This window comes from Phalacrocorax carbo, chromosome 1 (genome assembly GCF_963921805.1).
Source record: "Phalacrocorax carbo chromosome 1, bPhaCar2.1, whole genome shotgun sequence".
NCBI lineage: Eukaryota > Metazoa > Chordata > Aves > Suliformes > Phalacrocoracidae > Phalacrocorax > Phalacrocorax carbo.
The window spans coordinates 565,128-592,133 of record NC_087513.1 but is presented as its reverse complement, the minus strand read 5'-3'; the positions used below and the strand labels follow the sequence as shown (position 1 = coordinate 592,133).

Here is a 27,006-nt window from a genome sequence, read left to right as displayed (position 1 = left end):
CTCGGTCTCAGTCCAAATTTCTTCAGGAGCAACAAAGGCGAGGACAGATTCAGCAGCAGAGGTAACGCACTTCTCATCACTCCACAGAGGAATGCTTCGCTTTTGCTCAGCCAGTCTTTCGTGTTGCTGCTTTCGGCTTCCAGGTATTTTCATACCGGCCTTCAAAACCGTCGCCATTGCTTTTCATTAGCACTGCACGAAGGACTCGCCTCCCGTGACGAACAACCTTGACGAGCGAGACACGAGGCTGCTCTGGTGATTCTCCATCGGTGCTCGGTGCACCCAAAGGCTCTGGTGTCGGGCTCGGCGCTACCTGTGACCACGGCCAGGCTGTGCTTTAGGGCCAGGGTGGGAGACTAACCCTCTCGCTCTTTGAAATGCAGACGGACACACTGAGGCTTCCTGCCTAGGGTGGTGCGTGCCCAGGTGACACGGCACCTCTACAGTTCCCATTTCGAAAGGATTTTGTCTTCCGGAATTGTGTCATGAGAACCGTCCCTGAAAGGGGGGGACGAAGGCGAGGAGTACAGGAAGGACGGGAAGTCTCTCTGGGTAGCCCCCAAAACAAAATACAAAGCGCTTGGGCTACGTGTCACCAAACAAACAGCCAAACAGGACATAAACTCACTGGCACGAGCCGGAGGCTCTCACAAGCTGCTTTGCAAGTGAGGACGGTGTCGGGGAAAGCGGCACTTCCCACCCGCTGCCTGCGCCCCAGCTCCTGCTGACGACTCCGTCCGCGTGAGTTTTCTTTTGGCGGCTGGCAGGAGGAGGGGTACGGGCCTGCTTCACAAGCTGGAAGGAGATACGCTTCTTCACAGAACCTTGAGGCAGTCCCTCGTCACGAAGGAGCCAGGAAAGCCCTTCTCTCCCCGGCGCCGGCTGCTGCGGCCGGGCAGCGAGGCCCCGGCGCGAGGCAGCGCTGCAGCCACCCCGCGCGGCACCGGCGGCCGACAGGGCCGCGTTACTGCGAGATCGATGAGCCGCCCTCAGGGACCGTTTGCCAGCCCGCTGCTCTTCCTTAACTACTGCATTTCAGCAAGAAATTTGTGCCTGGCTCTCAGCAAAAGAATCCAAAGAGAGGATAAGCTTGTCCCCATAAAGAAAGCCCACAGGGAAGAGGGTGCCCAACAGTGCGTGAGGCTTATCTGAAGAACTACTGAGAACAAGGGTTTTTTACTGAAGGCGATCTGATTTCCTGCCATCATTTTTCTTGGGACTCTCCTAGTGCAGCCAGCACTTTCATTAGGGAAGACAAATCTGGCACTTACGAATTCTCCTCTTTCACAGTACACAAAGGGATGCTGAGAAGGAACACCTGCAAAACCGATACAACCGAGCGGGTTAATTGTACCCAAAGTACCGCCCCTCCTGAAGGCAATGCAGTAACTCCACCAGCATCCGGAGGGCCTGACGATGCTGAAGAAGCACCTGAAGAGTTCCTTTTCAGATGAACACAAGGATGAGCGAACCAGGAGAGAATGGTTAAATTTTGCAACTCTAAGGGCTGCTACACTTCTGTATGGAGTCTCCTGAGCAGAAATAAATGCAGAAGCTATGGGCAATGCTTATGCATGAAATTCTACAAACTGGGCAGCTTGATCCTATGGGTCAGGGTCTGCAAAGATCGCTTACCTCAGGCACAGCTCTCGTGTTCTTGGCACACGTCGGACTTACAATGCACAGACAGCTCAGCAGTGTTGAACGTGCGCTACTGGTCTAATGTTTCCCGAAAGAGCTCTCACAGGGGTCAGAGACTTTATGAAGGGGCACAGCAACTGCACTGTGCAAGAGCAATAAAGCTGATGTTTTCCAAAAGCAACTGAGGTACTACACAAGCACAGTATAATCAACTTGTACCTCCACGCATGAAACAGCTCCGCGGCGACGGCGGCGCAGCAGTTCAGACCAGCGTGCCGCCTGCCTGGGAATCTCGGGTAAACGTCTCGGATCTTCGCATTCTGCCCCTATGACCTTTCCATTGGAAAGGTACGTATTTTGGGGAGAACCCAGAAGTAGGTGATGTCTGTACCCCTTTTCTGAGAAGGATGGCTCCTTCGGACCGGACTGCAGGTCTGTTCCCTTCAGGAAGGTGGCCAGTAAGAGTGCCAAAAGAGATCAAGAGGCTAACCTGTTAATCTGGTTTTTGGGAAAACAGCCCGTACGGCACCAGGCTGGAAAGCCTTCCAGACACCCTGTGGGGTGGTGGGTAAGACGAGCCATGAGGCACTTGGGAGAAGGAGGCTAACAGGGGTATCTGCAGGGACTTCACCTTGCGCTGGCTCTCCAGCAAAGCTGGACCTCGCCAGTGCCAGGGCTCAGCTCCCTCGGCCATCAACAGAGGAAGCTCAGCATCCAGAATTCAATCCCTCTTCTTCTCCTTCCTACTGCGTTGTTATGGCAACCAACATGCTTAGTCTAAGCTTAATATTTGGCAAGTGACAGCCCACTCTTGATGCCTGTCTTGGCTTGCGGCCACTGCCCAGGTGCTCAGCAAAGCAGTCGCCGTAACACCACAGGATCTCCTGCCTCCGAGGAGGGGGACCCAGGGAACGACCGGCTGGCCAGCCTCACACCAATCCCCGGGAAGATAATGGAGCAAATCATCCTGGAAACCATTTCCAAACACTGCGGACAAGAAGTGGCTGGGAGAAGACAGCATGGCGTTACGAAGGGGACGTCATGCCTGACCCACCCGGCAGCCTTCTGTGACCAAATGACTAGGCTGGCGGCTGAGGGGTGAGCAATGGCTTTTGTTTATCTCGACTTCGGAAGGCTTTCAGAAGTGTCCCCCATTGCATCCTCACTGACAAACTGGTGAAGCATGCACAGGACAAGTGGAAGGTTGATTGGGACCTGGCTGAACTGCTGCGGCCGGCAGCACGAAGTCAGCCGGAGGCTGGCGACTTGCGGTGTACACAACTCCCCAGGTTGGTATTGGGGCCAATACCTCATCATGCCTTCATTAATTAGCTGGATGGTGGGGCAGAGAGTGTCATCAGCAAGTGTGCAGGTGACACAACGTGGCGGAGCGGCCGATCACCAACCGGGTGTGCTGCCCCTCAGAGCGTCCCCGACTGACTGGAGGAACCGGCCAAGAGCATCTCATTGAGTTCAGCAAAGGGAAATGCAAAGTCCTGCACCTGAGAAGGTGGGACCAACCCCACCCACCGGTATGTGGTGGGGGCTGACCACCTGTAAAGCAGCTTTGCAGAGTCGGAGCTGCGGGTCCAAGACACCAAGCTGAACGTGAGCCGGCAACGTGCCCCCGCAGTAAAAAAGGCTGTCGGTGTCCTGGCCTGCATTAGGGACAGCGCTGCCAGGTCAAAGGAGGTGATCCTTCCTCTCTGCCCAGCACTGATGAGCACACCTGGAGTACTCTGTCCAGTACTGGGCTCCCCAGTACAAGAGAAACAGGGACTTACTGGAGAGAGTCCAGTGAAGGGTCACAAAGATGATTAAGGTGTTGCAGCATCTGCCACACGAGCAGAGACTGAGAGAGCTGGGACTGTTCAGCCTGGAGAAGAGAAGATTCAAGGGCACCTCATCAGTGTGTATAAAAACCTGACGGGGGGAGCACAGAAGGTGAAGCCAGACTCTTCTCAGCGGTGCCCGTGACAGGACAAGAGGCAACGGGCACAGACTGAATCAGGAAATTCCATCTGAACGTAGGAAATCCCTTGTTCACTGTGAGGGTGACCGAGCGCCGGCACAGGTTGCCCAGAGAGGTGGTGGAGTCCCCACCCATGGAGGTATTAAAAGCCTGACTGGACAATGTCCTGGGCACGCCGGACTAGGTGGCCCTGCTTGATCGGGGGGAGGACCAGATGATCTCCAGAGGTCCTTCCAACCTCAACCATTCTGTGAGTCTGCGAATTCAGACTGTGGGGGACCAGCACAGACCTGCCAGCAGCCGAGGCAAGCAAGCAGTGATTTGCGTAAGCCCATTATGACGGGTCATTCCTTTTAGCTGGAGCTGCCCAGTGGCTGAGCTTTATGCAGAGGATGCTTGAGCTGATAGAGCTTCCTGTGGACCTTCCTCCAGACCTTTCAGCAAATGCCCTCAACCTTCTCCGGCGCGCGTGCAGCAAGCAAACAGCAACATGTTCCTGCAGCACCACCAATGCCCGGCTTTCCCTGCCAGCTCCCACCATTTCAGTGTCAGCTTTCCCTCCTCGCTGCCTATGGTGCGGAGAACACTGGAGGCATCAGGAACATCGCCAGCATCAGATGGCCACAGTTCACGGGGCTGCGCTCTCTGGCTGCAGAATTTAGCTTTTGCCCTCAGCTGCCCATCTCTTTACATTTATTAACACTGAACTTTCTCTGCTATCATGCAGGTCACTCATTTAGCTTGGCTAATTTCCCTCTAGCTCTTCGCTGTCTCTCCGAGTTCAACGTCACCTGAAACGTCATGTTTTCTGAAAATCATGAATTCTCATTAATCACGGTGGTTTTCATACAACTAAGAAATCTGTTAAATGAAATGGGACCCTACTACAAAATGCCCGACTGTCGGCTATTAACCTTTTCCACCATGAGAACTGACAAGCTACTTCTACTCTTCACTGCTGGTATTTTTAATCTGTAAAACACATCCAGACCAAAGTCTTACTTCTTGCTCTGAAAGAACTCCTCAGTATTACCAGTCCCTCTCCTGTGCCTCTGATGCCCAGCTCCTGAACCACAGTCTGGAACAAGGACGGCTCTCTCTGCTCCTGGGACGGGGCCGCTGGCAGGAGAGCACAAGCTTGCCTGCCCAAGAGCGGCCTTCCTGAGGCGCATCGAGTGTGGAACAAACACGGCTCCCTCGAGCCACGCGTCCTCAGAGCCAGAGCACGCTGCGGTCAGCTCAAGTCTCACCGCGGCGTCTAACCGCTGATAAGACGACAAACCACGAACAATGCGCTTGCAGCTTTCTGTCCGGCAAGGGGAAGGCACAGCATCCCTCAGGCATCGCTGGAGGTGCTCAGCCACCATGCAGGCAGCACACCAAGACTTCAGTCCCCAGGTGAGGGCAGACGTGCCAACACCGATGAAGTGGAAGATAACAGTGAAACAGTCTACAGCGGACAAACCTCCCTGCCTGAAGGCATGGGTACCGCTGGCACACCTCTGCCCGGGGGGCTAGGTACAGCCAGGGTCTCCAGCATCCACGTCACACCGCGCTACGACGCAAACCTTTTCTTTTTGCAGAAAAAGGAAGGGAGAGATTTTAGTTTCTACATCTAAGAAGTGAAGTTCTAGATTTCCTCAGTCTGCTGGGGATCTGCCTTCCTTCTGCTTATTTCAAGAGCAGACAAGGGAAGAAGTCCTAGAACTAGCACAGACTCAGCATCTTCCCTGACACTGGGGATGAGAAAGAGATGGAAAAGCTGATTCCTACAGGTTAAGCAGCAAGTGGTGAACACGTAGCAACCAAGGGTGTGAATCAGGCCAGCTCTACGCTGCTATTCGGACGTTTAGCAAGAGACCCTCATTTAACAATGCAAGTTTTTAATAGACCCTAATGCCAGATCATGTAGGACCAGCAAAGTTTGTAGATCACACTTGGGTCCTGCAGTGAAGCCCCATGAGCTCACGAGCTACAGAGCAGCTGTAGACAACCACTTTTAAAAAACAGAGTAACATCTGAAGTGAAGCCGTGGCTTCCTACACGCCGCAACACGGGGCGGAAACTCCTGAACTGCTGCTGGGCTGAGCTGCTACGGCTGGACCGCACTGGCCGTGCCAGGCCGGCGTTCTGGCTGGGGTGGGTGCTGGAAGCAGCCGGGTGCGTTACAGTCGGCCCTCAGGAGAGCCACGACCCACCACAGCAGATCCCGGCAGCACAGGTCGAACCCTGGACTGGCACAGCCGGCTCAGCTGGCCTGGCACGCTGCAGGCGATGATCAGGAAGGGACTTGTCCGCGGTCAGGGAACACCATCACGCACAGAAAACACCAGCTGTGAAACACACAGTCTGGCGGGGACAGGAAAATGGATAAATCTGTGGAAGCCAAAGGCAAGCAGACATGAACGGTAAATAAGGCAGAGGTGTTAGGCTGGAGGATGATGCGGACCCGACTGATGCAACAGGGGAAGACCCGTCCGTTCCAGCTCTGGATGCCTTCAAAGCACAGCGGTCAGCTCTGGGTGCACTTCTGGGAAATGCCTGAAGAGAGGAACAGTGGGGCCTGAAGCTCTTCCCACCTGAGCAGCATCTCAGGCGGACCTGGCGGAAGCTGCGCTAGGTTTAACGAATGATTTTCTGGATTCTTGTCTAATGGCTTTAAGCAGAGTATGAAAATCCACTCCAGAAAGCCATGGCAGTTGTCAGCGTTTTATGTCATTACGGGAGGACAAGGCTGAAGATCTAAGCAATGGGATGGCATCAGTGATGAACCCGTTGCTTCTACTACTATTCATTTACCACCTCGTAACAACTAACAGTTTTTCTCTTCTTCACTCTATATAAATTCCCCTGGGTGTGAACAGGGCCCCTGCAGGTGTGGCGCTGATGGAAGAAGAGCCAAGAACTTGTGACTTTTCCTTGAGCTGACGCGGGGAAGCAGTGCGGGGGGACGACAAGATGGGGAACCCTGGCTGGCGCCTGGAAACTGGAAGGACGAAGCCGCTGCTCTGAGGCTCTGGGTTTTGTTGCAGCGCAAGGTGCAACCGAAGACCAAGTCCTGAACTGGCACGATGCTGAAAGGATGGCATTCACCTACGAACTGTCCCCTGCCCCGGTCCTTCTGCGAACGCAGTGCCTTTCTTACGGAGAGATCCTGCATCAGCCTGTCACGGCCAGATGAGCGCAAATTCCACTTTTGCTGAGTTTATTTTTTTTTGCTCTCCCAAACTGTGTATAAGACATTATCCTGACAAAATATAGAGGATGGATTTGGGAAAAAGCCAGCCATAAAAACCCTGGCGGTATATTCCCTTTTGTGGCTTCTCAATGTAATGCCTCCTTCCTGTTTCAAAACTGCCTCTTTCTCCTCTCCCTTCGTAATTTCCCTCTCCTCTCTGATCACACTTCTGCAGCCAGAACAGCAGCCGTTCTTGCTGTTCACTGTTACAGCATTTTCCCCTGGCCTCAGAAGACTAACTGACCTTCCTAGCTCACCACACAGTCCTACAAACTTCAGCAGGACCTGGCTTTAGCGTCAGAACAGCCTGTCCTATCTTCTCCTGAGCTCCTGGCTCCAGTCACAGGCGTCTGACCTGGAGCAGAGTGCCTCTGTGCTCAGCAGCCTCTGCTCAGAAGGTGAGGAGATGGTGAAAGCAGCTGGCAGAGCTGTGGCATTTGATGCCCAGTTGTCATTTAATGGGCCTCTAGTAGCACCTAAGGGCTTAGAAGTGAGGTCCTAGTCCAAAAAGTGCCCAGACAAGAACTCAGGACCGTTCCTATTTCTTGTTCCTTGCTGGTCTCAGGTGAACTGGGGGAGGCACGTTTGTGTCTGACTTTCCATTCCCAGTTCTCAGCACCGAGCTCCGAAAGCCAAGACGGAGCATCCCTTCTCCCATCACCCCCGACGGTGGGCACCGCGCGGGCCACGTGAAGGCCTGGGGACACCCCGCTGCGTGCCCCGCAACGCGGCTCCACGCAGCTTGCACGGTGCTTGCTGCGAGCGCTACGGGCAGGAACAGAGCAGCGTGTGCTGCCTGAGCAACCCTGGGCTTGCCTCTTGCTGCGCTGGAGCCCCGGGACAGTCCCCTGAGCCTCGGGCAGCGCACAGGCACCGTGGCAGGCCGCACCGGAGGGGTCAATCGAGCCATTTCATGGCTCTCCTTCAGACCCAGATCGCCTTGTGAATCTCACCAACAACTAAAACCTGAGCCTGGCTTACAGGCTCCGCTTTCTGCCCGGTACCAGCACCGGGCTGGGCGTGGGGCCGAGCACCCCCTCGCCATGGCCCCTGCAGGGCAGCGCTGCCCGAGCCCGAGCTCTGCCGTGCGTGGAGGAAAGCAGGGCTGAAGTTTCACATTTTAGGTGACAAATTTTGTTGCAGGGAAAAATGACCACAGTCCGCAGTGAATGCCTGACCCTTTGTGCTGCTAATGAGGGGGGACATTGGCCCATCAGCGTTTTAACTGTGATGACACATAGGGTTAATCTACAGGGTCAGAAGACAGCTAATTGCGTACACAGGGCTAACCCCATGCCTCCAGCCAGCAGCGAGCACTCGTGCATCTGAACTGATGGTGCCTCAGATCTGTTGTAGAACTGAGCCTCCTTCCTCAATGCCCTGGCTTTACAGAACCCCTCCCTTCCAGGGAATTAAATGCAAAAACCTGAGCTAAGAAAATGTTAAAGGTGCTCAGCTAAGCAGGCACCTGTAAAAGCCAGCATGGATTGCATATCTAGCTTCATCGCCGAGCCTTCTGGACCAAGACAGCGGCTAACCCTAACCCTAACCTCCTCAGGCAGTGAATGGGGGCAATGCCGCTGGCGACGGGCCCTGGGCAGAGGCAGTGCCCGCCGTTCCCCTCTCCTGCTCGTGCTTATACAGCCCGCTTGCACGCCAAACACAGCTCCTGGCAAGGGCCCCCTCCACCGCTGGGCAGCGCAGGCGGGTGCGGGGAGCCGTGGGGAGTGTGGGGGGCACGCGGCCCGCTGCAGCACCCCGAGCACGGGCACGGGGCTGCAGCCTGCAGGGAAGCACCAGCCAAGGCTCCGGTGCATTCGCGCTCGCCCCACGGGGGCTGAGGCAGAGCCCGTCTGCAGCCTCGGGCCCCTCGTCAGGGCTGTGCTCGGGACTCGCGGGGCCGGACGGGGCGGCTGCAGCTCACGCTCGGAGTCGGGCAGGGATGCCGGGTGCGGGCAAAACAATGTCCAAAGCTTTCACACAAACAGGGCTATGCAACAGAGAGGAAACATCAGCTGACAATCACGGTCTGTCAGATGGTGCTGGATGGGAGCAGGCACTACCATTGTCTGAAACGCCGGCTCAGCGCAACGGGGACAAGCCGGCTCCCATTCAGCACAGACAGCCATCATCCCCAAACACTTTCTGACCAGCTGGTGCTGCCACTGGGGCTGCTGGGCAGCGTCCTAATGACGTGGGGGCAGAAGACAGGCTGAGCAGACTGAACTCGCCCCGTCCTGCGCCAGGCAGCACAAAGCTAGGGATGAGCCAAGTGCCCGCAGTGCTAACACGGGAGGCAGGTCTCCCCTGGGTGCTCCCGAACACTCAGACGCTCTCCGACACCAGCAACAGGACTGAATGCATGAAGACATGGGCATATGCAATGACATGAGGACCCTCCCACTGCTGACCACAGGCAAACGGAGGAAGATTTGCTGTGCAGAACCTGAAGCACGAATCTCTCTGCCCAGCTCTAGCCAGAGCAGCGCGCCGCCTTTGGCCAGACCTAGGGGCTCTACAACCTTTTGCTCCACCAGAAGGACTGAAGTCGGCCAGACGGCTTCTGAGTCTCCCACACCTCTGCTTAAACCAGCCGTGTGTTACAGCCTGGGACCGGAGCAGAGCTGATCCCTGGGGAAGGCATCCGCGTGGCTGTCTGGAAAGCGGTAGGGCAGCCACCGCCAGCCCCGCGGTGGTGCCGGGCATCTGGCAAGAGGAGTTTCCTAGCGCTGCCGTTCTGCTCTCCCGGGACTGGCCCTGTCCAGCTGGGCACCGGGAAGGGGATGCAGACTCGGAAATTCAGCACTTGGCAGAAAATGACAAGTAAAATCAAACATGAGACTGCCCCGAGCTCTGTGTAGGCTCTGGGGTTGCGTTCACACGAGGCAGCAACACAGATGTAGGTAGCTAGTTTCATACACACTATGGGTAAAAAAACCAGGACAGACAGACAAACACGGAAGAAGCACAACCAAGACCACACCGCTGGCCATGCACACTGGGGAAATTCACCTGGTAGGACCCGGACCAGGGGCACGTGCCACAGCTCAAACCCACCAGTGCCCACCCAGGCCTGCAGGTCACCTTCTGGTGAGGGAGAGGGATGATCCTGCCACTCAGCCCAAGTGACCTGGTGCAGGCAGGAATAGCCTCTCCAGGGTCTCACTGCCTGCTCCAGCCTCCTGAATGCCCTCAGCTCGTCAGCCACGGGCTGGCAAAGGGATTCCAGCAGCTCTGGTAGCAACCGCGACCTGCTGGGGACATGGCCAGGGAGCGCTGCAGCAGACACGGAGACCTGCTGGGGCCATGGGCCAAGGAGTTCTGCCAGCAGGGACCCCTCCAGCGGCAGTCATTAAGCAGTTTGGGAGAAGGTTGGGGGCCAGTTTTCTGTACCCTGATTTCCCTACAGCTGTCTCAGGTAACCACTTACCCCTGGTTTAAGCCTGTGCCAACAGTGACCTCCCCGGGGACACCATAAGTCACCTGCTGTGGGTCACCAGGCTGGAGCTCCTGCGGCTCTGGGGTGCCTGTGGAAGGCAGCACTGCCCTGCTCGTCTCTTCCAGGCCCCCCTCCCCGCTGGTCAGCAGAACCCCAGCCTGGGACGGCTGTATGATCTCAGGGTAGCAAGAAAGTAAGATGCTGCCCCCTCTGTCTCACGGGGCTTTTGCTCCAGAAGGTGACCTAGGGACCCCCAACGCCTGGGAAGTCATGAACCTGCAGGGAAGGGGGAGCCTTGTGCATCAATTGCACGGGGGGAGCTGCTGGGGCTCAGAAAGTTGCCCCCCGAGGCAGCAGCCGGCTCAGCCCCACCTTGCTGGGGTCCCTCCCCACGGGGCTGAGTTGCGCCAAGGGGGCCCTGCCCCTGCACAGCCCTTGCTGGGCGTCCCCCGGGGCAGCCGAGACGCGGGCGCGCGGCCTCGTCTGGGCCACGGTACGAATCCCCTGGAAGCCCAAGGGAATTTCCTCAGTCGCCACCTACGAGCAGCAGCACACGACATCACAGCACAGGGACACGGACATGCTACCGGGGCACACCAGGGCAGGAGGGGGACACTCACATGCCAGAGCAAGCGCCGCTGCCCGCTCTCGGCCAGCCGGGACGGCAGGAGAGCGGGGAGCGGGACCGGCACGGCCGCGGGGAGACGAGGTGAGTTTGCTATGGGATGAGAACATGCTCACTTACACAACTCGCCCACCCTCCGGAGGCCAGAGGCGGTTCTAGACAGAGCAGCGCGGACATGCAGATGGAGAGCAGGAAAAGAGGCAATGAGAGAGAATGTTAGCTCCGGTCCGGGGCAGCAACAAGACGGAGAAGAGCGAACGGACTTCATCAGGCGGCCCGAGGCCGGCACGGGGCCGAGGCCGAGCGGCACCGCAGGAGCCCGGCCACGCTGCGAGGCCCGGGCGCCTCGGCGGGGCGTCCCGCGCCGTGCGGGCCTGGGGGCTCCGGCGGTGGCGTGCACGGCACAGCGGTGCCCCGCGCCGGGGACGGGGCAGGACCCGCAGCGCCGGGAGCGCCGGGCAGAAAGGCTTCGCCGTCTGGGACGGGGCCATCCTGGGGGCAGCGAGGGGACCCAGGAAATGGCTGACACGGGGGCTTTTGGGGCCAGTGAAGGTCGGGACGTTCCACAGCGGCTGAGGTTACGTCCGTGTGTTTACTATCGGAAATGGGACATTCATAATTGCATGGATTCGACAGCCAAAGCCTGAAGGATTCGACAGTGCTATTTGTAACAGCTGGGAAGAGAGGGAGGAGGAGGGGAAGAGACGGGGAAGGGACAGGACAGGGATTGGGGAAGGGCAGAAGAGGGAGGGGAAGGAAACAACATATGCATGAGAAAAAATGCCCCACAGCAAGAACAAGAAAGAGCGGCAAATACAGTTCAACATCTTTTCTGACTTTACCCAATAGCTGTGTTAAGTGCTTTGTTTTCATGATTGTGAGAATAACAGCTACAGCTAAAGGTCAATGGAACATTGTTAGGGCCTTGCAAGTGAGGTAGCGTTCCCCAGAGGGGATAATCACGGTTCCTCTGGTACGGAAGTTTGCTTGAATCCCTTGCTGAGGTCTGTGCTGTGCCAAAGGACTTTCCCCGGGCTGGCAGGGGAAAATTCAGCATTTGCTCTCCAGCGAGCAGGAGGGACACGTCGCAGCTCCTCGCAGGGGCAAGAGAGATCTTGTACCCGCTGCCTGGGTGCTGGGCTTTCTAAACCTTCTGCTTGAGCACTGCAAAATCCCTCAACCGCAGCTCTCGGGAGGGAGCGAGAGGCCTCACCTAAATGACACGGCCCCTCCTCCGAGCAGCGACTCCTGCTCTCCCGCTCTGCAGTGCTGTATCGGGCTGTCAGCAGTGGTTCGGTTTGGCACAGGGGCTGCAAACATCGGACGGGCACTGCTTTCATTCAGACTTTTTTGCAATGGCCAGGGGCCGTGCAGGGAGCACGGCTGCCTCAGTCGGGAGCTGTACTGCTCCCGGCAGCGCTTGCTCAGCCAAACAGCAGACTGCAGCTGGAAGGCACTGCTGGGTACCTGCTGCGGGTCACTAAGCGCAGGGTCAAGCGAAGCCTGCGCTGTTTCAGCTAGAGGCTCCAGCCCAGTGCCGCGCAGCTCGCAGAGGAGACACCTGGGCAGCGCCGGGGCAGGGTGGCCAGCCAAGAGGGACGGGTGGTTATCCCCTGGGGAACGCCAGGCGCCTCCAGGGACGGGGTCCTGGCTGTGTCATGATGACAAACCTGCTACGCTCGCGGAGTGACGTAGAAGAGCAAGAGGACTCCTAATGCACTTTGAACGCTCTCCCTCTCATGCTTCTCCATACAAGAGGGTCTCGGCCTCCAGCTATGGTTTTTCTTGGGCAATTTTGCAGACGGTGCTGTAACTGGACTGTGAGTCTTTCAGCCACAAGCTCTCACCACCTGTGCTCCATCGTGGAACAGGGAGAACTGGGAGCAAACCCTGGTGTCAGTAAACATTCACAACAGCGAGGTTCTGGCAGGATCAGGCATTACGGACATAAGAGCTGGTTACGCTTTAACTAAACGTTCCACCTTTCATTGCAGCAACCCTCCTCTGATCTCTGCTTGGCAGGAGAAGGAAATTTAGGGCTAGTATCCATAGGAGACTTTGTCTCCTCCTGCGCTGCCCCTGGGACTCTCCAAGCCAAGCTCTTCCTAAGCTCTCTCTGGAGAGTGTGCGCAACCACGGCAGATGGCGGGCAGAACTGCTCCAAGGTAGCAGGCAGGCCTCTTTCCATGCCCTTGCTTTGCCTCCTGGTTGTTGACAAAAGAACTGCAATTTGAACGGGTCCCTTCATATTTCTCCACACAAGAGGAAAAGCCCCTTTTCCACGACTTCTACTCCACTAAAGCCCTGCAAGAAACAGCCCTTACAGCTCTTCTCCTGTGCCCGGGTGATAAAAGAGCATTGTGAGAGCTTCCTGGAGCTAGGCTCAGCAACGAGTGAACCCTTCAGGCTTTAGCTCTTCCCTCTTTTGGGCCGCTTTGGCACTGACACAGACTTGTGGGACCCAGAGCTCTTCTCACTGAGGTCTAGACACCCCCTCACTGCTCTTCCCAAGTCTCGCTTTGGACCAGCAAGAGGCAGAGTCACAGTTTGCTCTTCTACTCACTCGGAGGGATGAGTGGATGAGCTGTGATTAGTAGATGTTAGTGACCAGATGAGGCGAAGCCAGCTGTGCTTGCTGTGACATGGACACATGCTGAGACTTGCTACCCACAATGCCCCTGTCTCCTTGTAGGCAATGCACGTCAACGTCAAAAACAGACCCCCCCCCCCCCCCCACCGGCCGCCAGTGGCGGGAAGCACCGAGCTGGTGTCCCCTCAGTGCGTCACCTCGGAGCGAGGGGAGCACCTCCCCGTGGAAGGTGCGCTCTCACTTACTACATTTTCACAGCACCCTCTAGAAACTCTTGCCGTGTTTTCCAAATACCCAACCTCCGTCAGCTTATCTCTAAACAGCCTGTGCTCTCCCACTCCCTCGCTGCCTGCAGAGCTGTGTCTACGTGGAAAAGCCGCAGAGGTGGACCGGGCTCAGGAGTGCCCCGTCCTCTCAGCCTGACATCCTGCGGTGAACGCTGGGAAAGTGCCATGGCAACCAGGAGGGAAGAGCATCCTCCAGCACAGCGCTCTGAGCTGCCAGCAGAGCACGCAGCGAGCCCCCCTGTGCCTGGGAGCCCCCGCTGCAGTGCCAGCGGCCCCGCTGCAGTACGCCTCCACGAGCAGAAGCCTCCTCCCACGGGAAGGGGAGTCCATGGAGTGAAGGATGCATTTCTGCAGTTACCTACAGAGATGCATTAAGCATCTTTAAGTCCAGCTTCTGCAGGAAAGCAGCTGGAGACCTGCCACGCCTCCGTCACAGGACTGCAGGTTTGCCCTCCTCTTCGGTGGCTGCACCGGACACGTGAGGGACAGCGGGGCGCTCGGGGGAGCTTGGGGGGGTGCAGGTCAGCGTGCTGCTGCGAGCACCAGCCGGGACCCGTGTCTCATAGACGCCGCAGGCTTTGTGGCTGTTCCAGGCAGGGCTGCGGGGATGCCCTGCTTGGCGTCGGCAAAGGAGGCTGCTGTCGCCTGCCGAGGGGCTTCAGCCTCCTGGCACCCCGAGGCCAGGGGCTCCTGCCGGCACCCTGCCCAGGGCTCTGCCACTCAGCTGGAAGGCCACCTCCTCTCCAAACCTCAATGCAGAACAAATAACTTCCCATATGCCCTAAACTCCCTCTAGGGAAGGTGCTGAGAAGCGCAGATCTCAGCTGGCCTCATCAGTGCCAATCTCCAGCTTTTCATCAGCTCTCCATGGACAATTCCCTTGACTGTGGAAGGAAAGCTCAGCTCTGCTTTGTGCATGAGTTTAGACACCATGAAGAGACAAAAAGCCTACAAGGAAACAGGGGGTTGTATCTGCAGCGGCTGAAAGCTTGCACCAGAAATGTTACACCATTTAACTGAAACAGAATTAATTGATGAGTTTATATAGAAAGAGGTAGCTTTACCCTAGGAGCTAAATGCCTAAAGGGCTTATTTTTCTTCTCTCTCTCTTTCAGATCTGTAGAAATACAAAGCAGTTGTGGGTTTCCAGAACAGCACCTGAAAAACTCAGTTTTGCATCTAAAATTCTGCTTCACATGATACATTTGGCATGTTTGGCCGTTGCTTAAAGATAAACAAACAAACAAACAAACAAAACCCTTTGCAAAGCACCCTCTAACCCAGGTTCTTGGCTGCGTTAGCTGGAGCCCCAAACCGGAACCGTGTTGACACTTCAGATGCTTCTGGCTTGAGTCAACATGAGCTCACATTTAGCTTTAAGGGCTGGCCGATCAACATCACGCCAGCCCCGTCAGCAGAGGTGGGAGGTTGAGGTCTGAGTGTGACTATGCGCAATGAGGAATGACACAAGCCTGATGAGGCTGGATGGCCACGGCCAGTCACAGGACACGGGGACACTGCACAAGAATGCCATCTCAACACAGGGTTTAACGCTGCACATTTAACGCGTGAGTCACCCTGAAGCGCATGAGTTCAGCCCCTGGTACTAAGGCAGTTCTTCAGCTGGCATGTGCATCGCTAGCTCTGACTCACTGGATCACTAATCAGAAACGTACACCTCTCATTAGTTAGCGTCAGCTTTATTGTGGTAATGGATGTCACACAATGAATCCATTTCAGCGTTCAGCGGCAGCTCTGAGCTGCGGGGTCCTCGCACTGCTCCTGCTCAGTGGCACGACTGCTCGGCATCTGCTGCTGCATGAGCCTTGTCCGGGGGCGCCTGGGAAGTTCAAGTCAGAGAGACGCCAAGACGCCTGGTCACCCTCCTGCAGCCCAGCTTAGCAAAGGCTACTGAGTGTTGGGACACCGGATCTTCAAGGATCCCGCCACGTTAAACATGAAGATAGCTGCTGCCGGCCTCATGTCAGCCGTCGGGGACATGCTATGTCAAAGTAACGGTCAGGGCAGCTCCCAGCGGAGCAAAGTTCCTCTGTCCCCAACTCGCGGGTCATCGCTTATTCCCACGGGACAGCACGAATGGAAGCTGTCGGTCTGCTCTGCTGTCACTGTCACCGCCGAACTACGGCGTCTCGGTGAGGACCGTGCGGAAGGCAAGCGGGCACACCACCGCTTCGGGAGCGGAGCCGTCCTCTGACAGCACGCAGTGCACGGGCACAGCGGAGCTTCCCTCGCCACGCTCGGCCCTGGCCGGTCACGCGGGGCCCCAGGAGCGGGGAGGGTGGAATAAATAGCGTCTCTATCGAGTGCCTTAACTCTGACCTTATGTTCTCATTCTCAGTATTTCTTGGCCTCTTTCTCAGTCCCTCTTGTTAAATGTCCTCCTGCGGAAGACCGTCTTGGAAGGAGATACAGCCAGGGTTAGAGTTATGGAGAAAGCAGTTTGTGTCTTCTGTTCCCGGGGTCCCCAGCCAGGACCCTCACAGACCTCTGCAAGAGAAATGCACCAGGGCCTGCTCTACAGCCACCACGTGCAAAGAGAAGTTACCTGCTCTTAGATGTAACTACTGTAAATTCAGAATTTAACGTGCTTCGAAAGAAACTCCAGCAATGAGACCTGCCACCGCAGGCAAGCTGGAGGGGCACTGGCAGCTTGAGGATGGCTCCCTCGTCCCCGAGTCCTGGGAACTCCAGGACACTCTCTGGCTCTAGGTAAGAGCTTCGGTTTGGCTCACGGCCCTTTCTGGAGCAGAGCTAAATGCAAGAATGACAGGAAAAGCTGCAGCACACGTCAGGCCACCGCCCTTTAGTCCTCCAAATGCCCCGTGGAGGGGCTCAATGGGCTCTGGCTGCAGCAACGCCGGGCTTTCGTGAAGCCTGGGCAAAGGGGTGCAGCACCCTTCAGCCCCCGAGGGATGCTCAAGGGCCATCCCTGCTGGCAGCGGCAACCCCACCGCCACGGTCCCACCTCACGCCTCAGCAGCACGGCTGTGTTTAGGGGTGGCTGTTGTGGGAGGTTTAGGTAATGCTGTCGTTCTCAGGACAGGCCCAGGGACTGGAAAACGTGTCCCGAAATGGGTCATCTAAGCTTATCTAACTGCTCTTTACATTATTTTCTGAATTTACAGCAATTTCATAAAAGAGAGGAATTTTCACAACGAAGGAGAGTGGCTGATGGCATTAAATATTCTATTTACAGCCAACTTCCTGGGAAATATTTCAAGTCTTTGACATCAACTGGGAGCATAAAAATTTCAGAGATGAAAGGCCATGACTTTCAGAAAAAGGAATGAGAATGTTTAACTCTGCAGGACAGTTGAAAGTGCCAAACACTTGGCGGCGGGGTGGGTAAGGAGAGGAGGGCGGGCTGCGCTTCCCCGCTGCAGGACGGGCTCTCTGCGGAAGGTGACAGGCAGCAGTTTCATGTGAGGGGGTGGGAGCTCGGGCAGGGTCTGCTGCTCCCGGGAGAGCCGGGGGCGAGGGAAGCACGCTGCCTGCTGGAAGCACAGGAATCAAAGGGAAGCAGCGGTGGAGGATGGGACGGGTTAATGAGAGGCAGAGGAGGGACAAGGGGTAAGCCCTAGAACCAGGGGGTCCTTGCGCATCTCTGCTGGGGGGCTGCATGAGGAACAGCCGATCAGCCGCGCGCGGTGATCTGGATGGACACGGGAGGCCAGGGAAGGAAAGAGGACAGGCAGCGGGGTGGCTGCGCTCCGACGCCTCGTGGAGTCACGGGGGCTTTCGCTGCGGGCTCTGGGAGACCGAAGGGGGCTGACGGCGGAGGAGCCAGCAGCCCCTCCAGCAGCCCTGGGTGAGGGAGGGCCAGCTGCGCCCCAAGCCAGGTCTCAGCAAAGGGCCAAAGCCTGGCGCGGGTAAGCTGTTTGAGATGCCGTACCTGGTTGCCATTAAAAGCTGGTAACACCCAGTTCTCTAGCATCCCTGAAGATATGCACAGTCAGCACTTTTTTGGGAACATGAGGCACGGCGTGTCTGATTTCAGAAGGGTCCCCAAATGCAGTTAAGCTCAGTGCATTCAGCACAAGACCCCTGGTTCCTGACTGAGCAGGGCAGAGAGAAGGGACCCTGTGTGAGACGCCAGTCTCCAGGGAATGGCCGTAAGGTGCATTTTGGGCCGAATCCGGAGAGAGAACAGCGTAGCAGGGCAAGACACAGAGATTTTATTCCACGCTGCGGTCGTAACTACAAGTTTGGTACCTACCGAGGGGTGGATCGGCCGTGCAGCCAGGCTGGCTCTGCCAGCACGGGCACAGCTGTGTGAACACTCCCCTGGGGGTATGTCAGGACTTTGTCCCCCATGCTACAGCTTGAAACGTCACCAGCTGTGCTAGCACCACATGGACTTGTAACCCATCACTGTGATGATCTGGTTAGAAAAACCCTTCCAAAAGAAGGGTTCCCCTTAGCTCAGAGCTCCCTGCTGAACTGGCACCTCGCTGACCCCCAGCAACCACCCACCGGTGACGCCGGTAGGACCTGCTTACTGTGCCTTTGCTACTGTGGGAGGTGGTCTGTGGCTGCACCCTGAAAGGGTAGGGGGAGACTGGAGACTTTGGGTCACTTTGCTGCCATAACTTAAATTTCAAAGCCTGGTAAGCGTTCGCTCTCAAATCTTGGGCTCTGATGTAGAGTTTTTGGGTTTAGTTTTACAGTTAGGTGGGGATGTTGGGGTGAAAGCGTGGGGCAAAGGGGCCACTGCTGGCACAGGGGCGGCAGGTCAGAACAAACGCCGGCTGCCGGCAGGTCGGTGGGTGGCCGGGCATGGAGGCCACGTCGGGCAGGAGAGCAGCGCAGGGCGGCGCGAGGGACACGGAGAGGTCCGCGCCGCTCGGGGAGGGTGACGGTCACAGCTCCAGCAGGGGAGAGAGAACCGGTGTCTCCTGAGTGCTGTGAGGGACGAGGGAACCCGAGTATGACTCTAAGAGAAGGAGGCTCCTGTGTGTGCTGGGGTCCCTCTGCTGTGAGCTCTCAGGTCTCCCCGGCCGGCCCGGCTCTGCACAGGTCCATGCGTGGAGGAGGAGAATAAGGGGTGAGAAGATCTACCACGCTTAGGCGCTGCGTAGATACCTCTGAGCCAGCGGCCAGCCCACCGGCACGGAGACGTGCGTGACCCGGCGCTGCACTCGGCAGCGTACGGCCGCGGCAAGCACCCACGGCAGGGCTGCCCGGCTGTACCCCCCTGCCCAGAGCCATGCGCAACACCCCAAAACACCCCCCTGCAGGTCACCAGAGCCGGCTCGTTCCAGAAACGGTGCCGAGCTCTGCCTCAGAGAACACAGGTCGGGGTGGTGCTGCTGTGTCCTTTCTAAGGGCTGCCACAGACCACCCTTGCGACGGCTCCTGCTCAGCAGTGACTGACCAGAGCCCTAATACGTAGTCTGACAACATTTGGAGATCCTTTGAAATGAAAAGCACTAGAGAAACACACATTGTTATTAATTGTTCAAGAGCAAACATTTAGAAGTGAAACCCATGACTAAATACAGCAGCTTAACAATAGCATCGAGACAGAGGAGGAACATGAAACAACAGGAAGGCAATTTAAAGGGAAAAAGCAACAGTGCGAGCTTGCTACGTGTGCGGTGCGTAGAGAGGAGCCATGAACAAATCACACCAACTTCTGGAAAGCATGTCTCAGCACTGTCTCTCCCCGTGCAGCTGAGAAGTCGTGACATCTCTGAAATGCCCCTTGAAACACGCCCGGGATTACTTGGCACAGTTACACTCTGCTTACGCACCCGCCCCGTCCCCCTGGGTGCCTAAGCCCTGCCCCCGCCCCCTCCCCCGGCCAGCGACCAGCGTCTTACCGTGCCGCGACCACAGGTGACTTCTTCCCGGGATCTAACGTGGACCCGGCTGGTTCCTCCCCCAGTGATCGTGTATCCTTATTCAGTTGCTGTAGTCGGGAACTTAGCTCACTGATCACAGTTGGCTTGTCATCATCAGCCCCATGGATTGGCCTGCTCTCCATGGGGTCCCCCCATAGCTTGGACCTTCTCTGAAAGAGGTAGCGTGGCCGGCCAATGCTGGCTGATGCCAGAGTGGCCGCATGTTGCTGGGAGATGAGCTCGCTGTCCGAAGACTGCTTCAAAAGTGGGTCCCTGAAAGTAACTGGCCCCTTGCTGAGCTGGGACTTGAGTTTTGGCTTTGGAGGCACTGGTGGCTTCTCGAGTATAAAAGTTTGTCCATCCGCAAAGGAAGTGTATGTGTCAGTAGGCTCCCCGCTTTCTGAGGACAACGTAGACATGCTAGAGACCGTAGAGATGGTGCTTGTGGTCTCCAGGTGATGGTCACTTGAACTTCTGGTGTCCACCTCTTCCACTCCCGAGTCTGCAGCAGACTCTGGGGCTACGGGGGCGTCAGAGGGCTTCCCTGAGGGTGTTCCGCCAGTGGTAGAAGGTGCTACTGCTGCCGCTGGTATGGATGGCGTGCTAGGCGTAGCCAGGTGGCTGACTGGTGTGCCAGGGGTGGTGACCAGTACCCCGTTTGCAAACTCGTCTGGTGGAGGCACCAGCCCTATCTTGGCCAGCTCCTCCCTGGTCTCTTCGTCACTTGAAGACAACTGAGCTGGTGGGAGGGTAACCGTGTAGGGCTCCACTTCTTCCTCCGAACTCCCTTGTCCCAGCGTCTTGTCAGAGGCTGGACTGACGGGAGGCTTTCCCACGGGACTGGGCTGGGTCTCTGCTTTGGGGGACTCTGCTGGCTCTGTGCATGCTTCAGGGACAGCTGGTTTCTCCTCTTTTATCTCAAGTCCTATCTCGTCTTGGCCATTACTTGTGGCATGAACCATGATGAGGCCAGCGGTCTTCTGCTGTGATGTATCCACTATGCTAATAATCATGGACTTCTTGTCTTCTTGTTTCTTCTCCTCCTTCCCAGGTGTTTCTGCTCTTGCCTCAGTTTCTTTTCGCAGTGTGGACGGAGTCCCCCACTGGCTCTTAGTAGGGGCCAAAGTCCCAGAGTCTGTTCCGACGGCCCCTTTGCCTCCAGGTGAGTACACAGGGGACACCAAGCTCTCCAACTCCCCCCTCTCTGGTTCTTTGGTTTGGATGTCCACAAACAGGGGTGCTGCTCTCTCTGAGTCTGGGCTGTGGATCGGGGTGGGCGACCGGGATGAGACTTGAGTTGAGAGGGCCCGTTCCCTTGCGGCCAGCGCAAGCGCCAGTGGTGAGTTCGGATCCAAGGGCTTTCCTGTTAGGGGGTGGATGAACGTTGAGGATGAGCTGCTAATTAATGGCTTTAAAGCTGAGACAGGGGAAGGCAGTAGTACATCTCGGCTTCCTAACAGCCGCTCATCGATAGACCTGGACTGCTGCAAGGATGGCATGTCGCTGCTGGGGGGGCTCCCTTCAATGGCCCCAACCGAGAGGAAGACAGTGGATTTCCGCCTCTCATCCAGACGACGGTCTCTGTCCTTCATGACTCCAGCGATGGCAGTGGCAAAGGGGATGCTTGTGGCTTCAACCTGAGCAATGCCGGTGTGGTGCTGATATTCCACTCCACTCAGGCGATGGCTCCTGCGGGTGGGAGAGGGCTCCCTTGTAAAGCCTCCGGTGATGGACAGTGCTGCTCTCTCCTGTGCATCCTCCACTTGTAACTGCTTAACGAGAGGACTCTTCTTCCTCTGTGGCTTGGTGGGAGCAAACAGGCTGACATTGAACTGACCCATGTTGGCGTAAGGGTTGTCAATCACTCTCCCCTTCCTCTTCAGCTTCTCTGGAGGGGTTGCAGATGGGCCAGGCCGGGGGATCTCTGTTGGCTCCACGGGAAGATGGGAGGAATCCTGTAGGATTATCATGGATCGGGCCCTCTTCTGCCTTTCAGGGTAAGGAATGGAAGTCCTTGCCTGATCATACATCTCAGCTGCGCTAATGACCTGCGGGAGTCCATGGAGTTTAGCCTCCAGGCTTGGCTTAAAGCTTGATCTTATGGTATCATAAGCTCTTCCTGGGGGTGGAGGTGGCGAGAAGGATGGAGGGGGGCCTGTGTCAAAGTAATATGGAGAAGGAGGTGGGGGTGGGGCTGTTTGAGGTGGTGGTGGAATCCCATGTCCTTCCCTAACAGTGTCTTGCATCGACGTGCTCCGGGGAAACTTTCCATCTAGCAAAGAAGCAGCAAGTTTCTCGTCTTCACCTGGAAAGCAAGAAGAACAGTGCAGTCAGAGAGGACGTCTCTAGAGGATCCAGAGCGTGACAGTCACCGCAAATCGGATGTATGACACCTCTTTCTTCCCCCAACCCCTTCCTTTCTGAGGTGACTTTCCACTTCACCTTCGATTTGCTTGGTGCAAGCATTTGCAGTTTGGCCCTTTGCTCATGTTCACTTGGCACAGAAGGGCGGCCACGGACTCTCACAATGTCTTACGTTGTTTTAAATCCATCAGACAGTTGTGCCCAACACTTCCCAACCGGGCTGAACGCTCTCCAGCCCAACGCAACAGTGACAGAATCGAACACTTGCTGGATCAAACCTCCCGACACCCAACTGCCGACGTGTGAGACAGCTGAGTGCAACCAGGTTGTGCAACTCACAGCAAACAGTGCCATCTCCCATGTGCGGGTTCTCGCACTCGCCCGCCCGCTGTTCTCGTGTCGCACCCCCCCCCTTTCCCCCGAGGGGTTACATATGCTTCAATGTGCTAGACTGAATTCAGAAGCAGGGTCTAGCAGAAACTTATGTATTTCAAGAATTGGAAGCACCCAAGGAAGCCGGATTCTGCCATTCTTACTCTTAACTTACTACCTGGGTGCACAGCAAGAGCTTCTTCAGGTACTTGTAATACTCAGTGAAAGAGTATGAGAATCTTGCCGAGTAAAGTAATAGGAGGAAAAATCCATTAACATAGCAAGTACGGTGCAAGAACTTGCACGGGTGCCAGTTAACCAGCCTAGCTTGCTCCAGCCCTCTGCACGAGCCTGCCTCTCTTCCCCAAGTCCTGCTTTGCTATGCTCAACACTTACTCGCCGTACGCCTTTCTTTTCAGTGTCAGTTCAGCTGTTTTCAAGGTTTCAGATTGCTCTTGAGAGAATGCTCAGGATGGCAGAAAGCCGCGTCTTGGCACAGCGGCGCGGTGACCACCTGCTTTCTTGGCTCTAATGCTTTTTCCGTAATGCCCACCAGCATTCGGAGCGCTTTGGCAACCGTGCCTGCTACTACATTAGCAATTTCAGCGAACGCCTGCAGATGCAGAGTCCGCTGCGGGGAAAAGGGCCAGTGAGCACCGAACTTCACATCTCGTCACATTGATCAGACTATGACCGTGTTCAAAGCCGTGCTATTTTTGCTGAACACGATTTGGGGATTTTTTAATACCGAGGTAGCATAATGAACTGGAAGCACGACACAAGTTCAAAGAGAGACTGGACAAAGCCACGGTGGATGCACTTTTTGTGGGCTATTATGTGCACAGAAACCTCTGAACTGAAGCCAGGAGCTGCCTGGGTGAGTATTCGGGAGACACAGCATATCCTTGCCCTGTTTTCACTCTTCCCTGGGCATCTGCTTAAGAACAATGCTTAAGACAGGATCCTGCACTAGATGGAGCCACGGTTTGATTCAGTATAGACATCGTCATGCTCTTAACAGCAAGAAGATCCAAAAAACCCTCATGCCTTTATGCTTATTTCTACTTCTCGCCTGGGAATGGCCAAGAGTTGAAACAAGGAAATTTATGCAGCGCTGAGCTCTGTTACCTTGCCCAGCCTCTTATGGAACACGGCCTAGTGCCATTAGAGCTCGTCTTAGGGATGTGCTGGCCATCCTGTAGACAGGTACTACTGTGTCGAGCACAGAGCTATTTCAGGAAATAACACTGGAAAGCTGGCTCGTCTTTCTCAAATTTCCAGGCCAGAGGGGACACTGACTGCCAGCACGCACAGGCTGCCGACCGTGAACTGCTGTGGCGTGTGGCCCCGTCCTACCTGTGGGCTCGCAGTCCCTGCTTGTAGTATGTTAAAAGCAAAGTATTTCAAGTGAAGGAAGGGTGAAGGGGGCAGCTGGATAATCTAAATGTATTCATGGTGTGGGTATTAGTTTTTGTTTTATTTTACATACCTGCTTCTACAATTATTCATTCTATTCTGTTTCCCACTTGCTATTTTTCTCTGCCGTAAGCATCTCTCCTCCATTTTTTTTTCTTAAACGAGCAGGGGAGCACTACGGCAAATGATATCTGGAGCAGGGCCAAGTTCAAACACCAGCTACACATCTCGAAAGGACCTAGACAGGCTAGGAGGAACGGGCTGGCAGGAGCTCCCTGAATGTCAACAAAGTCCCACACCTGAGAAGGAAGAACCCCTTGCAACGGGACAGGCTGAGGACCGGCTGGCTGGGAAGCAACTCTGTGGAAAAGAACCTGGGGGGGTTGGGATGCAGTGAGGGGAACATGGGCTGGCCCTGTGCCTCAGCAGCAACGGCCAACAGCCTCCTGGGCTGCGTGAACAGGGCAAAGGCAACAGACAGAGCAAAGAGCAACCGGTTGCCCAGAGTGGTGGTCGATGCCCCATCCCTAGACACATCCAAGGTCAGGTTGGACGGGGCTCTGAGTGACCTGATCTGGATCAAGATGTCCCTGCTCACAGCAGAGGGTTGGACTAGATGACCTCTAAAGGTCCCTTCCAACCCAAACCATTCTGTGATTCTACGATCCCTCTCACTCCCACTCATGAGACACCGCCTACAATACCGCATACAGTTTTGGGGTCCCCAGTACAAGAAATGCATGAACAAACTGAAGGGAGTTCTGTGGAGAGCCGCCAAGAGGGTCAGGGCGGGAGCTCCTGCCCTGTCGGGAGAGGCTGAGGGAGCTGGGCTTGTTCAGCCTGCAGAAGGAATGGCTTTGGGGGGACCTAACAGCGGCCTTCTGGTACCTACGGGGAGCTTATCAAGAAGACAAAGCCAGCCTTTTCACAGTGGTACATGGTGGGAGGACAATGTGCAATGGGCAAAACTGAAATAAGGGTTCTGGCTGCAAAAAAGGAGTAATTTTATGATGAGGACAGTCAAGCAGTGGAACAGGCTGCGCAGAAAGGGTGTGCAGTCTCCATCCTTGGAGGTTTTTGAGACCAGATGGGATAAAACCCTCAGCAACACGACCTGATCATATAGCTGACCCTGCTTTGAGCTCGAGGCTGAGCTAGAGACCTCCTCCTTCCAACCTGAATTATCCTTCGATCCTACGACAGAAGAGTGGCTTCATTCCAGTTCTGGTTTCCAAGCTGACCATCTCTACAACCCTGCTCCTTGGAACAGTGGGAATAATGTCTGTTCCCTGTGAAAACGAATGTCTTCTATCGCTCCTCAGCAAGAAAATCAACACTCAGGAGGGATCGCTGATGGGAGAGGTGGGAGGAAAGCAAATTCTTGGCAGGCGCCTTCTTCACTACCTGCAGCTCACCATTCTGACACGGCTCCTCCGCTCGCTGTAGCTGCGTGCTTGCCATCCGAGCCCTGCATAAACAACTACATCCATTTACTCATCTGCCTCTCCTCCCCTCCGTGCAGCTTGCTCACTCCCTACGTTCTGCTGACGACACTGCCGCAATACTCCACCTCTCCATCTCCCCTCCAGCCCCGCAGATCAAAGGCACATCTAGCCCAGTGTGCTGCCTGGCAGCGGCCAACAATAATTGCCTGAGGAAGCACATAAGAACACAGCAAGCATGCAGCGCTGCTTCGCCCCTCCCAGATACTCTGTCAGCTTCCAGCAATTTGCTGATCAAGAGCTGGCTGAGTCAGACGGCCTTTGTGTTTAACCCTTGGCGGACTTTCTTCTCGCAGACCCTTGGCAGTGCTCTTTGAACTCACGCAAATCTCTCGCGCTCCCAATATCCGGCAGCAGGGAGCTCTGCGGCTTACCGGCACCGTGGGCAGAATTACCCCCTCTCCTTGCTTTTGAAGCTCCACCTATCAGATTAATCTGATGCCCGTCTGGTCTGCAAAGACCTTTTACAAGGCTTTCTTTGAATTGTGTTGCTCTGTTATTATGTTCTCTCATTTAAATCTTTCATGACCCATTCCTACTGGATAGCGAATTTTGTAAAATACAGTCTTCATCATAGAAACTCCTCACTGATGTTTAAATGTGATCACACAGGCAAAATGAAAACCTCTCCCTTAACACGGAGAAGCATCTGTCTATATTTAAGCATGAGACTAATGATTGCTGTGTTTTATTTACTGTCTATGCAGGAGATATAGTTCTGCTCAGGGAGTCTCCGAAGCTGAACAAAAGCAACCAGTAATCCTCCGGGAGCAGGCTTGAAACCTGATGTCTTGATTACGTATTGAATTTATGAACCGCGTTCAAGCCTTGCAGAGCAGGCCGGACCCTGCGCAGGCCCCTGCACAGACCCCTGCACAGACCCCTGCAGAGGTAACGAGCATAGAGCCATACAGAAATCCCCTGGTGAAAGCAGTGCCGAGGAAAAGGGTCCTCCTAAAAGGTGAGGGACCAGCTACAGGGCGGTGAAACCACCCTGGCAGTTTCTAACTTGAAATGGAGAGAGAATCTATTTGAGTTTATCTAAAATAGATGTAGCTGAACGCACGGCTCCCTTATCCAATGCCACGCTTACTGGCTGAAATGTTAACAGTTAAATACTTGTCGTAAATATGCTCATTTTAACTTTTATCTTAACACTTGTCTGTCGCCAAACGCTGCATCCGGCAAGGGGCAGACCTCGGCCCGGGGATCGGCAGCCTGCAGGAGAAGGACCTGACCCACTCCTGCAGCATTTGGACCCCTTCTACACAACACAGAGGCACCCAAGGAATCAGAGAATCATTAAGGTTGGAAAAGACCTCTAGGATCATCAAGTCCAACCGTAAACCCAACACTACCAGGTCTCCTAAACCATGCCCTGAAGTGCCACGTCTACACACCTTTTAAACCCCCCCAGGGATGGTGACTCCCCCACCTCTCTGGGCAGCCTGTGCCAGGGCCTGACCACTCCTTCAATGAAGACATTTTCCCTCATCTCCAGCCTAACTCTCCCCTGGAGCAGCTTGAGGCCATTCTCTCTCGCCCTGTCCCTGGTGACCTGGGAGCAGAGACCAACCCTCACCTCGCTACGGCCTCCTTTCTGGTAGTTGTAGAGTGCGATAAGAAGAGCGATAAGAGCAGGGCAGCTCTCCGCCAGCGTGCGCAGCACAGAGCAGGCCATCAGCCGACACAAGAA

The 27,006-nt window shown here is 55.7% G+C and overlaps 1 protein-coding gene across 11 annotated transcripts in view; it reads right to left on the bottom strand.

The window, feature by feature from the left end:
- SHANK3 (SH3 and multiple ankyrin repeat domains 3) overlaps nt 1-27,006 on the bottom strand; it is a 403,098-nt gene that overhangs the window by 10,889 nt on the left and 365,203 nt on the right. For 6 of the 11 annotated variants that reach the window (XM_064441038.1, XM_064441069.1, XM_064441122.1 and 3 more), the window contains one exon: nt 19,636-21,961. In XM_064441038.1, coding sequence (XP_064297108.1) covers nt 19,636-21,961 — 2,326 coding nt within the window. The other 5 variants (XM_064441094.1, XM_064441075.1, XM_064441112.1 and 2 more) reach the window with 5 other exon arrangements.